This window comes from Rhinopithecus bieti, unplaced genomic scaffold (genome assembly GCF_001698545.2).
Source record: "Rhinopithecus bieti isolate Rb0 unplaced genomic scaffold, ASM169854v2 scaffold_23199, whole genome shotgun sequence".
In the NCBI taxonomy this organism is placed as follows: Eukaryota; Metazoa; Chordata; class Mammalia; order Primates; family Cercopithecidae; genus Rhinopithecus; species Rhinopithecus bieti.
Window position 1 is genome coordinate 447,931 of NW_016810851.1, and position 14,326 is coordinate 462,256.

Here is a 14,326-nt window from a genome sequence, read left to right on the forward strand (position 1 = left end):
TTAAAGATTAAAATCACTATGAGTAGAGGTAAAAATCCAGCTTCAGATGAAATTTATCTGGACAATATTCAAAGCCCAGAAAGGCCTAATCAATGTGTGGTGGGGGGGAACCAAGTTATTAAGAATTAATGGTTGCAGTGAGCCAGAAATTGCACCACTGCACTCCAGCCTGGGTGACAGAGTGAGACTCTGTGGGGGGAAAAAAAAAAGTGGGGAGGGGAGCCGAGGGTAGGGGAGGGGAGAGGTAAGGAGACTGTGGAGGAAAGCGTATTCACTTTTATCCCAAGATGAATTTTTTTTAAAGCCTCCGAGAAAAGTATCCTGAGAACAAAGACCATATATTCTATTGGCTCTTATGTCAGATATTATTAACGCTGAGGCGTAAACTTAAAACATTTTTCCACAACCCAAAAAATAGGAAAAGGGCTCTCTCTTCTGATATACTATTCCCTCTACTCTTTTAAATTTTCAGTTTAATTTTTTTCATTGAAAAACAGTGATATTATACAGTAAGTCTGGAAAAGAGAGGGGAAAAACAACTCAATTTTGTTTTCCCTCTGTATTTTCAGAACAGTTTGCATTATTTTAAACAGAAATCTAAAATAAAAGTTGGAATAATAAAGAGATATATAGTTTATTACATCTGTTGATAATAATCACTAAGGCTAAATAAAGTGACACAGAGCAAAGGGGCATTTAAACCTTTAAATTAAAACTCAACCACCTAATAGCATTACTATTAAACTTTTGCATATTAACTTGTACTCTCTATATACATAGCCACAAATCAATGAGGTTCAAAAAATATCACATCCTACTTTTTCACTTAGCACCGTATCAAATATCTTTATGTTGCTTTATAGTTTTCATAAGCACAATTTCATCTGTTGCAAAACATTCCTTGAATGGATTTTCCTTAAAATAATCATTCCTACAATGTTAGAATTTCATGTTGTTTCCAATTTTTCATTTACGTAAATGATATTTTAATAAACACCTTTACATGTTATAAGCTCTTCTCTTATTTTTCTCCCTGACAAATTCCTAGCATTCAGGTCAGGAGGTCAAAGAGCATAAACACCTGATTTATTCTGTTACATAGTATTGATTTATTTCCCAAAAGATTGGGCCCATTTATTAGTCACCAGGAAAGCAAATATCCAGTTTGACCAAACTCATAAATTACTTTGCAAACATATTCCCTATGTACTAAAATTCACACTCCAATATAATTCTTCTTTCCCTATGTTCAGCCTGGTTAATCCTCTGAAATCATACCCATTAGGTCTTTAATATTTCATCATTCACAAAAGTATGCATATATAGTGAAGGCCACCTAGAAAAGAATTTCATAAGAATCTCTCACATCTTTTCAAGCAGTTTTGAATATCAATCTCAATAATCCTGAGGGAGAAGACAAATATTACTAAGACTGATGAACTACACTATGTCTGTTTCTTAGGAGACAAAGCTATTACTGAGGAGGGCTGAAGACTTTCTCTAAGAGACACTTAAGATGCCTGAGCAGAGGAAAGAATTAGGGCTCATATCTCAATTTCTCCTTTTGAACATTTTAACATTTTTATTTTATAATGACGTTTAATTGAATTTTCATGTTCAATAAAGATAAACGTAAGGATCAAGGAAAGCAAAATGGGCATTAATGTTGACAAACCACAAACAAAATCAACGTAAGCCAAGTTTTCAGCCACTATATTCTTCAGAGCACTGGATACGTTATCTTCTCCTGCTCTTCCCGATCTGCGTGTGCATTTACTATTCAAGAATCTTAAGTACCAACCAAGGTTTTATAATGCAATGAATCTGTTTTGCTGGAAAACATCTGCAGCTAATAGTAAACCATTATTTAAAATCATAGTAGACCTGGGGGGAATATCAAACAAATTCTAAAAATACGAAACACAGTAACAATTTTTTTTAGGTTTAGATATGTTTATGCAGAAGATCAGACAACATTGAAGAGGCACAGCTGGAAGACAGATCAGAAAAAGTTAACATCGACCACCAAAAAGTAGTGAAAATGAAGACAGAAAATATGGAGGAAGGCTTAAGAGATATGGAAAACAGAATGATAACTAAATGAAAACAGAACAACTAAAACAGGAGATAAGAGACGGAATAGAGAGAAGGCAATATCTAAAGAACAATAGCTGAGAATTTTTCACAACTGGTAAACTGAAGTAGACTGTTAAAGTAACAGCCCCCAGTGATCATGCTTCGCTATAGCCAAACTCTTGTACAGTCCCCTCCCACACCAACTCTGGGCTTGGCTACATGAGTTGCTTTGGGACAAATGTTGAGCAAAATGTTCAACAGAGTCCTGGAAAGTTGTGTGTTGGGGTGAGCCCTCTTAGAATGCTGGTATCATGAGAGCCCAGAATTGCTTGCTGAAGACACACTGCCCAGCCAACAGGAAACACACAGTCAGACATGTGAATGAGACCACCTTTGGCCATCCAATTCAAGAAGCTCTAAGACTGCAGGCCAAGTGAGACCAGAAGTACAATGCAGCTAAGCTAAGTCCAAACTGCTGACCCACAGAATCATAAGCAAATAAGAGAGTCGTTTTAAACCATTCACTTTTGGAGTGGTTTGTAACACAACAATGTTTAAGTGATTTGTACCTAAAAGTAGGGTGTTGCCATAACATAAACCTAAAATACATGGTATTAGCTTTGGAAGCTAGGAGTAGGTGGAGGCTGGATAAATGGCAGGAGTCTGTAGTAAAACTTGGAAAAAATGACAAGCTGTTAGTCAAGTCAGAAAGCAATGAGGTCGCTGTTCTTGGAAATGGAAAACTTACATCACATGGGATGTATTCTTTGACCACAACGTAATTAAACTAGGATCAATAAAAACAATAAAGGAACAATCTGAAAATTCAAGAATGTTTGTAAACTAAAAAAAAAAAAAGAATTATAAATAACCCAGAGGTCAAAGAGGGGATCATAATAAAACATTCTGAACTGAATAACAAAAATACCACACATTAAAATTTACAAGCCAGTGTTTAACAGATTTAAAGAAAAATGTACACATTTTAGTGCTTACATTAGAAAAGAAAGGCTAAGTTAAGCATTAGTTTCACCACAAGAAGTTAAAACTATAATACAAACAAAAGCCCAAAGAAATACAAAGAATTTTTCAAAATAACAGAAATAAAGGTAATTTTAAAAGTCTGACAGAAAAGCTCAACAAAGCCAAAAGATAAAATGTCGAGAACAAAGAGACATAGCTACAGATGTCAGAAACAATGAAAAGACAAAATTATTGACAACTTCACACCAAAAACCTTACAAACTTAAAGTACAAAATTTGTCAAAAAATATAACCTATTGAAACTGACTCATGAAGTAATAAACCTGAAGAATTTTAAAATTGTTAAAGCAATTAAATTGGTTATAAAAAATTTTCCTACAAACAAAACTGCAGGCCTAGATGACTTTACCAACTCTTATCAAATATTTATAAAAGTCTACCAAAATAAAAAACACTAACAAAACTTTGATACCAAAACCTAACAAGGACAGAATGAGAAAGAAAAATTATAGGCTATTTCTACCCGTAAACATGAATGTAAACTTCCTTAATTTTGTTTTTTGAGACACTCTTGCTCTGTCGCCCAGACTGGAGTGCAGTGGTACAATCTCAGCCCACTGCAACCTCCACCTCCTGGGTTCAAGCGACTCTCCTGCCTCAGCCTCCTGAGTACCTAGAATTACAGGCACCCACCACCACATCTGGCTAATTTTTGTATTTTCAGTAGAGGCAGGGTTTCACCATGGTGGCCAGGCTGGTCTCAAACTCCTGACCTCAAGTGATCCATCCACTTCGGCTCCCAAAGTGCTAGGATTACAGGTGTGAGCCACAGCACCCGGTAGCTTCCTTAATCTTATAAAGGTTATCTATTAATACAAAAAAAGCTACACTATACTATTCAATGGTGAAATAATTAAACAATTTCCTTTGTATATAGCAGTCCTAGTCAGGAATAAAACAAAACTGCCATCATTTGTGACAATTGTGTAAATATAAAAGAATTACCAGATATTACTAAAACTAATGTTAAGTCTAGCAAGATTACTAAATAAAAATATTTCTATCTATATCTACAAGAAAGTTATAAAAATGAAAATATTAATAATACTAAAGATACTATTCAAAGTATTAACAAAAATAAGGATGGAGGTCCTCTGAGCTCCCATAGCTCCCCATGCTGGCACTACACCTTGGCACTAAACAGCTTCTTGAGGACAAGGAATGCATCTTTATATTCCTAGTGCCTAGCACTCAATAGTAGGCATGTAATAAAACGTTTGTTTAATGAATGGATAAAATACTTTATAAGCCATGAAAATTAGGTAATGCCATCCAATAAACATAAACACAGTATAGCAATTAATTTATTATTATTGAAAGTTGGTGGCCGGGCACGGTGGCTCAAGCCTGTAATCCCAGCACTTTGGGAGGCCGAGACGGGCGAATCACGAGGTCAGGAGATCGAAACCATCCTGGCTAACACGGTGAAACCCCGTCTCTACTAAAATACAAAAAAATTAGCTGGGCGAGGTGGCAGGCACCTGTAGTCCCAGCTACTCGGGAGGCTGAGGCAGGAGAATGGCGTGAACCCGGGAGGCGGAGCTTGCAGTGAGCTGAGATCCAGCCACTGCACTCCAGCCTGGGGCAGAGCGAGACTCTGTCTCAAAAAAAAAAAAAGAAAGAAAGTTGGTGACATATAACCTAAGAAAACCACTTTTAAAAATCCCCAAATACAGAAGTGGCATAAGTTTGCAAATATAGTATCCAAATAAACATTTACCATATTAAAGCAAAGAACCAAGTAAGTATACACAATACCCTCTGTATACTGTGCAACTGATTTCCACATAAAGGAAATGTATAGCTCAATCCATTTCATTAACAAAGTATTCATTCTCCTGATAATGAAAAAGTCATCTCTAGTAGGGCAATTTAAAACTTAATGGTTCTTTAATGCAATGTGCAGTACCTTCTTGTTGTTTTCTGAAGTAGGGCTGAGAATGGTCAGTTCTGGTCTACTTGGTTTAGGCTTTGGAGATTCACATGAATTAATAAAATTCATGATAAAAGGTTCCAAATGCTGACCTTTCTGTGGTGACAGATTATTGTAAGAAAATAAAAAGTAATTTTTAGTACATAATCCATCAAAATGTATCAATATTTAAATATGTTTATGCTTATGTTATAGAACACACATAAATCAGTTATTCACCTCTTTCATTAGTTTTCCAGGAACAGATTTTATAATTTTCCCTGCAATTAAAAGTAAAACATTATTTTAGGAAGGCATAAAACTCTTCTTAATTGCTCATATGAATACTTTACCAGGTAATTTTAAATACGAAATAGCCAAATTAAAACTGTAAAAAGTATTTACGATTGACCATTTCACACTCTATGGAAATTTCAATAAATATGGTAGTCTGAAATATTTATAGATACAATATTTGGGATTTACTCTAAAATGATCCAGTGAGGTAGGTGGTGGGAGAAGGGATGGAATAAGCCAAGGGTTGATAACAAAATTGAGTGAGAAGTTTATTACATAATTTTGTCTACTTTTGTGAAAATTTCCATAAGAAATATTTTCAAAGGATTTAAAGTAACAGTGAATATATAATGGTATCTAAAGATATGCAAAGGCCAGTCAAAAAAAAGTTTTAAGAATTGCCTCAATATTTAAAACTATTTCAGTAGTTTATATTCTGAATTTTAGATTAAGAATTTCTATTCTAAATCCTATGTTTGCCAAAATTACTTCTTGATCTCCAGGTTCCCTTATTGTAAAACATCAAATATCTTGAGATTTTCTCCAGCCATTAGAACATTGACTTTAAACTCAATCAAAACTGATTAAATTACAACTTAAACTGCCTTTCCAACAAAATGCGGAAAAAGAGTAGTTCTGATGGCAACAGAAGGGACATCAATAATAAAGAATAAAAACACTGGTTTTTGACAGGCCAACCACCCAACCTTCCCCCTGGCTATTTCTGGTTCATAACACCTCCTCCTTAGAATGTTCCTAAGTTCCTTAAATTATATGATTTCATCCTATGCTTTTTTGTCTTCTATGTGTTCTTACTGAGCCAAATTATTTGCTTAATCTGATTTCAAATAAAATTCAAATCTTTAATCCCTGCCTGTCTCCTGGACTCTCCTACTTTATAAAACTTCAACTGGATTCTATAAACTCAGTAAGTTCAAAACTACTGTTAATGTAGCCCCTATTCCAACAAGTAACAGCATTCATCCAGTTATTTAAATAGAAACTGGGATCATCCTTAATCATTTCTTCTTCAATCAAACCTAGTCAGTAATCAGGAATATCCAAATCTCCTAGACACCATATATAACCAAATATTTTGTCCTCACTTTTTTCACCTAATAAAAAGATATACACACACTAAATATTTTGACTTAAATAAATGTATTGATTTGGGGGGGTGGGTATAGACAGAAGCCAAATGTCCCCCTGCATTATTTAATTCACTTATTTAGTTCCACATACATTACTTCCAATTACATCATATAAAACATACTTAGAGGCTAGGCAAGGTGGCTCCATGCCTGTAAGCCCAGCAATTTGGGAACCCAAGGTGAGAGGATCAATTGAGGAGAGGAGTTCAAGATCAGCTTGGGCAACATAGCGAGATCCCATCTCTACAGATATTTAAAAATTAGCCAGGTGTGCTGGTGTGTACCTGTAGTCTTAGCTACTTCGGGAGGCTGAGGCAGGAAGGATCACTTGAGCCCAGGATTTGAGGTTGCAGTGAACTATGATTGTGCCACTGCACTCCAGCCTGGGCAACAGTGTGCGACTCTGTCTCAAAAAAAATGATGAATAAAAAATAAAATATATTTAGAAATATTGCTTTTATACTGTAGCAGCAGTAGTAGCAGTAGTATTAGAGACGTAGTCTCACTCTGTCACCCAGGCTGGAGTGCAAGTGGCATGATCTTGGCTCCCTCCACTTGCCAGTTTCAAGCAATTCCCCTGCCTAGACCACCCAAGTAGCTGGGATTATAGGTGTACGCCACCAAGCCCAGCCAATTTTTGTATTTTTAGTAGAAACAAGGCTTCACCATGTTGGCCAGGCTGGTCTTGAACTCCTGACCTCAAGTGATCCACCCACCTCGGCCTCCTAAAGTGCTGGGATTACAGGTGTGAGCCACTGCACCTAGCCAATGCTATATTATTTTTGAACTTTTTTTTTTTTTTTTTTTTTAAGATGGAGTTTTGCTCTGTTGCCCAGGCTGGAGTGCAGTGGTACAATCTCGGTTCATTGCAACCTCCACCTCCCGGGTTCAAAGAATTCTCCTGCCTCAGTCTCCTGAGTAGCTGGGAATACAGGCGCCCGCCACCATGCCCAGCTAATTTTTGCCTTTTTAGTATAGACAGGGTTTCACCATATTGGTCAGGCTGGTCTCAAACTCCTCACCTCAGATGATTCACCCCTCTCGGCCTCCCAAAGTGCTGGGACTACAGGTGTGAGCCACCATGCCCAACCATTTTTTAACAATTTTATTCAGATTTGTTCAGCTTATATTAGTTTGGTCTGTTTTGATGTTTATGTAAAAAGAATCAGGTTGTACGTATTCTTTCATGTTTTGTTTCTTTCATTCAACATTTTTAAAAGTTCATCCACATTGTTGCTAGTAGCCTCATGATATGGGTATTCAATGTTATGACTTTACCACAGTTTACCTGTCCATTCAATTGCTGATGAACATTTGTGCTGTTTCTAGTTTGGGCTATACAAACAACTCTACTACGAACGTTCTTAAACATGGATAGATTCTCCAAAGTATATATCTGAGAAAGGAACCGCTGGGTCCTTCAGTGTTTATACCAAACAATTTTCCAAGTAGTTTTCAATTTATAGTCCTACTAACAGTGTATAAGAGTTCCTGTTGCTTTACATCTGCACCAATACTTAGCACTTAGTATAATCAGACTTTTAAAAACTTTGGTGAATGTGGTGTTTCCCAAATATGATTCTAATTTGAATTTCCCTATTAATGAAATTAGGCACTTTTCCACATATTTATTGACCATCTGATTTCCTCTTTTGTGAAGTGTTTTTTTCTTTTGTTTTTAGAGAAAGGGTCTCACTCTGTCACCCAGGCTGGAGTGCAGTGGTGTGCTCATAGCTCACTGTAACCTCGAACTTTCTGGGCTCAAATGATCCTCCCGCCTCAGCTTCTGGAACAACCAGGACTACACATGCACGCCACCATACCCAGCTAATTTTTTGTTGTTGTTTTTTGTAGAGTCAGGGTCTTGCCCAGGCTGGTGAAATTATTTTTCTTCTGTCCATTTTTCTACTGTATTGTCTTCTAATTGAATTTGCAATATTTGCAAATATTTTCTCCCGTTGTACAGGTTAAATAGTTGCAAAACATACAGGTAAAATATCCACAAATATTTCCTCCCATTCTACAGTTGTCTCTTCACTCTGCTGCTTGTTTCCTTTGCTGTGTAGAAGCCTTTTATTAGGTTGGTGCAAAAGTGGGAGTTTTGCTGTTTAAAAGAAAAAGGCAAAAGCCGCAATTACTTTTGCACCAACCTAATAGTTTAATCTAGCCCCATTTGTCTATTTTTGTTTTGCTGCCTATGCTTTTGAAGTCTTAGCCATAAGATCTTTGCCTAAAGTCATCAAGCATCCTCCCCTCATTTTCTTCTAGCAGTTTTATAATTTGGGGTCTTACATTTAAGTCTAATCCACTATGAGTTTGATTTTTTAATTATGATTGATAGTGGTCTAGTTTCATTCTTCTGCATATGGATATCCAGTTTTCCCAGCACTATTTACTGAAAAGGGTATCCATTCCCCCATGTCTTGACACCTCTGTCAAATTTAGTTGACTGTAAATATATGGATTTATCTCTGCGATCTTCTAATATCTTTACAGGTTTCTATATAGGACTCTAGTCTACTTAAATATGGCTACTTCGTAAGAGTTCAAATGTATACCCAATGTCCCAGTAGCATTTCTTGAAAAGTTGACTCCTTCCCCATTCTGCAGGGCCATGCTCACAAATCAAGTGTCTACAGATGTACAGATAGGTTTGGGGTTCTCTGTTCTGTTCCAGGGTCTACTGATTAATTTAGTGTTATAAGTCAAGACATATGATAGAGCTCTCCAACCTTGTTCTTCTTCTAAAGTGTGTTATCTACTTGGTCCTATGCATGTTTATATAAATTACAGATTCAGTTTCAAGGTATATACACATACACAACTTGTTTGATTTTGATTGGGACTGTATTATAGCTAGAAATCAACTTGGGGATAAATTTACATCTTGACAATATTGTGGTTTCTAAACAATGAATATGATTTCTATTTTCTTGGGTCTTCTTTAATATCTCTCAATAAAAGTTTACAATTTTCTCTATAATGGTCATGCACACACATACTCTACTAGGTTTATTCCCAGATACTGATTCTAAGTACCTTTAGTATCATCCTTCAAACTGCTGCCAGAGTTGGATTTCTGAAACCTAAATCCGATTAGATTTCATTGTTTAAAATCTATCAATGTCTCTTTCTCCCTGCCTAGATGATCAAGTACAAATTCCTTACCATGACACATGTGGCCATAACTTATCTTTCTAGTCTCACTCTCTTACATGTACTCTACGTTCAAGACACTCCAAACATTACCAGCTGATTCCCTCTTTCATGCCTCTTGTACATACCAGTCTCTTATAGTAATATAAATCATCTATCACCTGCTGATTTATATTACTCTTTCAAGATTAGACAAATTATATCTTCCTAAGAAAGGCTTCCCTGTTTCCCTACGAAGAACCAGCCATTCCTTTCTTTCAGCTGTATCTTCAAAGATGGGTAATATGGAAGAGCATTTAAAGTAGAAGAAAAGAGTATAAACAAAGGCACTGAAGCAAAAGAATACAGGGGATTCAATTTTACTAAAGTATGAAAGGAAGTAGTAAGAAATAATACGGTAAGATATATTGGTATCAAAGCACATAGTGATTTTCAGAGGGTTCCATATTAAACAATAAAGATTTTCTAAGTTAATAAAGAGAGAAAAACCAAACGATTTTAGATATGGTCAAACATGTACTTTAGGAAAATTAATCTGGCTGTGTTATATAAGATAAACTGATAGAGGGCAGGAGGAGGATGGGAATCCAGAAGACTAGATAGGAAACTTAGTACAGTTCAAATAAGAGGCAATGAAAACTCAACTAAGGAAAGAGTAAAGGGAATGAAGAGGAAGACATGAGTTAGACACCAAATAGGAAAAACTTACAGAATCTGGGAACTAAAAAGATGTGTAAGGCAGGGCATAGTGACTCACACCTGTAATCCCAGCACTTTGGGAGGCTGAGGCAGGTGGATCACTTGAACTCAGAAGTTCAAGACCAGCGTGAGCAACATGGTGAAACCCCATCTCTACTAAAAATACAAAAATTATCTGGGTGTGGTGGTGCGCACCTGTAGTTCTCAGGAGGCTGAGGTGGGATGAATGCCTGAGCCCAGGAGGCAGAAGTTGCAGTGAGCTGAGATCACACCACCACACTCCAACCTGGGTGACAGACAGAGACTCTATCTCCAAAAAAAAAGGTGTGTAGTGAGAGCATGGGAGAGAAAATTCAAGAGGTAATGGTAAAAATTCAAGCATGACTGAAATGACTGTAGCATCATTAACAAAATTACACATTGGTTCTGAAAAGATGATAGGAGATCAGATGGTGACATTCAACTGGGTATCAGAAAGGTATAACTAAAGGTCAGACTACATTTAGGTGGGCAGATCACGAGATCAAGAGATTGAGACCATTCTGGCCAACATGGCGAAACCCCGTTTCTACTAAAAATATAAAAATTAGCTGGGCGTGGTGGTGTGCACCTGTAGTCCCAGCTACTAGGGAGGCTGAAGCAGGAGAATTGCTTGAACCCGGGAGGCAGAGGTTGTAGTGAGCCAAGATGGCGCTGCTGCACTCCAGCCTGGACGACATTTCAAGACTCTGTCTCAAAAAAAAAAAGAAAGAAAAATAAACATTTACATATAGGTAAAAATTAAAATAATAGGTTCTGTGGAGACTGACAAGAGGAAAGTTGAGGACAGAGCTTGGAAAACACCTATATTTACGTGTATAGAGATAAGGGAGGATTGTGTAGAATGGAAATGTAGTGATGGGACTGAAACGGTTAAAAGAATAATATGCAATAATGAACGCCAAAGGCAAAGAATTTCTAAAGGAAAGAATGCTGCAGAGGAGATCAAGAAAACTGAGGAGTGAGAAGATGTCTCTGTTAACAACGAGTTCACTGGCCGGGCATGGTGGCTCACTCACACCTGTAATCTCAGCACTTTGGGAGGCCAAGGCAGATGGATCACCTGAGGTCAGGGGTTCGAGACCAGTCTGGCCAATGTGGTGAAACTCCGTCTCTACTAAAACTACAAAAAATTAGCTGGGTGTGGTGGTGGGCACCTGTAATCTCAGCTACTTGGGAGGCTGAGGCAGGAGAATCGCTTGAACCTGAGAGGTGGAGGCTGCAGTGAGCCAAAATCACACCACTGCACTCCAGCCTGCGTGACAGAACAAGACTCCACCACAGAAAAAAAAAAAAAAAAAAAAAAATCCAATCACTGATAACCAGCAGGTGGAATAGTAATTAAGGAACAGTTTTTAAAACAGAATGGAGGCATGCCAGGGGTTTATGAGATGATTCTTTGGAAAATTTCAGACTACATTTAATTGAATCCTTTTTTTATATTTCTATTTTTTATACATGTACTTATAATTTATGTACTATATTAGTGGTTAGAGAAGATGATCTATCTGGATTTCTGTTGAACTCGCTGCTATTTAGACAAACTATAATAAATAATTCATCCAAAAGTGATAGCTGAAATTAAGTGCTCAAGTACTACAACACAAAAACACTTTGAGACATTATCTTCAGGAAATACTAACTTCCATCTCTAATAGTAAAAATATAATAATGTCTTCAGTATCCCAGCAAACTGTGCTTTGACTATAGATTCTCTGTCATAATAAAAATTAATATTTTAAAAAATAGAGCAAATATAAGCTTTCTGACACATCTTAATTTCCTTTACAATAGTACTAGTAGAAATAAGGCAATTACTAACTGCAAAATGGTTTTACTAATTATAAAGTTACTTTGAAATTAAAGATCAAAAACCTAAATTAGTTTTCTAAGTTACTAATGAAAACTTCAAAAGAAATTAACAACGATATTCAAAGCAGAAATGTTACCACAATCTCATGTGTACATTCCATGCTAGTTTTATAGCCAACAATTAAACTTTAAATAAAATTCATGTACAGAAGTACCATGAAATGAAATTTGCTCAGAATGACATTAAGATTAATTCAAGTTAATTAAAAGTTAGTTTATACAAAGTTTACTTACCTAAATTACTACAAGTGACCCAAAAATTAGGTTTTAAGGAATATTTATAATGCTTTATAATACAAAAAAGGAAGAGCATGATATAACTTAAAGATGTGGAAAAATGCAACAGTCTTAAACTAAATGTCAACAGATCTAGTCTTTTTGAGATATTTAATGAGAAATTTCAAATACCACAGCTATTCATATACTGTACGATGAAAACACTGATTCACATATGCTAAAAATACCATCTCTACTTTTCTTCTATTTAAGTTTAAGAAAAAAACATTTATAAATACATTGACTAATATAATTTTCTGTGATGAGGACAAATGGGTAGAAGTGACTGCTTAAATAATCAGAACTCAAAATGGACAGATTAAAGTCAGCATCTGACAATTTCTCTCTAAATGCAGAAATAAGGGCCCTCAGAGTTTACCATAGGCTATAGTATATAAATATTTTTCTAAATTAATCTGAAAATGCTGATTCTTTTCAGCTTATTCTCTTATAATGATTCCTTAAATTGACTTACCAAGATTTACATCCGGTAGTATCTTATCAAGAAATTGTGTTTCCCCACCATTAGGGGAAAGAAAGTCTGCCAGAAGTTGACTGTTACTCAGTTCTGGATGCTGCAGAAGTTTCTTGAATGAACAAAAAAAAAAGGGAAAAAAAACAGTTTAGAAATCTAGAAGAGTAATCAAAACTGTATTTTAACTGTTTTAAATGTTAAATCCCCAAAAGCTACTTTATATTTAAAATAATAACAAAGCAACTGCATTATTAGAGGGAAGAGTATAGGATAGTAGGTAAGACTTTGGCCTTTATAGTCAGATACGAATGGGTTTGAATTCTGGCTCTTTCACATGCTAGATTCTTGGAAAACACCTAAATCCTAAACACTTGGAAAACACCTAAGTGACACCAGAAAAGTTCCTAAAGGGCCCAAGAGTCAGTTTCCTAACTTATAAAATGGAAATAATGACACTACCTACTGTATAGTATTGTTATATAAAGCATTTAGCACAGTATCTGACACACAGGAAGTAAAACTAAACATTAGCTACTATTATCTCCCAGTTTCTAAACTATAGAAAATATGATAGCATGATACAACTGTCTCGATCAATTTTTAGAAGTCAGCATAAAGGATTTTGCAGAAAACTAGATGTGAAAATGTGAAATAACTTGAAAAATCTGTTGTCTGTTCTTCCTGCAACACTATTTTCTAATAAGATAACACGGGCCGGGCATGGTGGCTCACTCCTGTAATCCCAGCACTTTGGGAGTCTGAGACAGGTGGATCACCTGAGGTCAGGAGTTCGAGACCCAGCCTAGCCAACACGGCGAAATCCCGTCTGTACTAAAAACACAAAAATTAGCCAGGAGTGGCGGTGGGTGCCTGCAATCCCAGCTACTTGGGAGGCCGAGGCAGGAGAATCGGTTGAACTCAGAAGGCGGAGGTTGCAATGAGCCGAGATCACACTGTTGCACTCCAGCCTGGATGACAAGAGCAAAACTACGTCTCAAAAAAAAAAAAAAAAAAGACTTTTAAAATTAACCCAGTCTTACCTAATAGTTTCCTAACTATGAGACAGTTACAAAACTTTATAAGCAGAAATCTACATTAAAAAACCAGTACAGCTATCTCTAATTTAAATCCATATTACGAGAAAATAGTTCTTCTAGAGTGAGGTACTAGTTTGTAGAAATAATTAGCTGGTTCAAATAACGAGTTAATAGTATCAACAAAAACATGGCTTTATGTTTTATCCAAACACATCCTTGCAGTAGTTAATTATTTCATATTTCAATTTTCACATCATCAAAAATTTACATAGAATATATATATATATATATA

At 36.1% G+C, this 14,326-nt stretch overlaps 1 protein-coding gene across 1 annotated transcript in view; it reads right to left on the reverse strand.

Annotated features, from left to right (window-relative positions):
* Positions 1-14,326, reverse strand: part of SNX14 (sorting nexin 14) — a 101,440-nt gene that overhangs the window by 12,729 nt on the left and 74,385 nt on the right. Inside the window, exons 22-24 of the mRNA XM_017892959.1 lie at positions 12,998-13,109; positions 5,273-5,313; positions 5,030-5,149 (exon numbers count right to left, since the gene is read on the reverse strand). Of these exons, the coding sequence (XP_017748448.1) occupies positions 5,030-5,149; positions 5,273-5,313; positions 12,998-13,109 (273 nt within the window). The remainder of the gene's footprint in view (positions 1-5,029; positions 5,150-5,272; positions 5,314-12,997; positions 13,110-14,326) is intronic.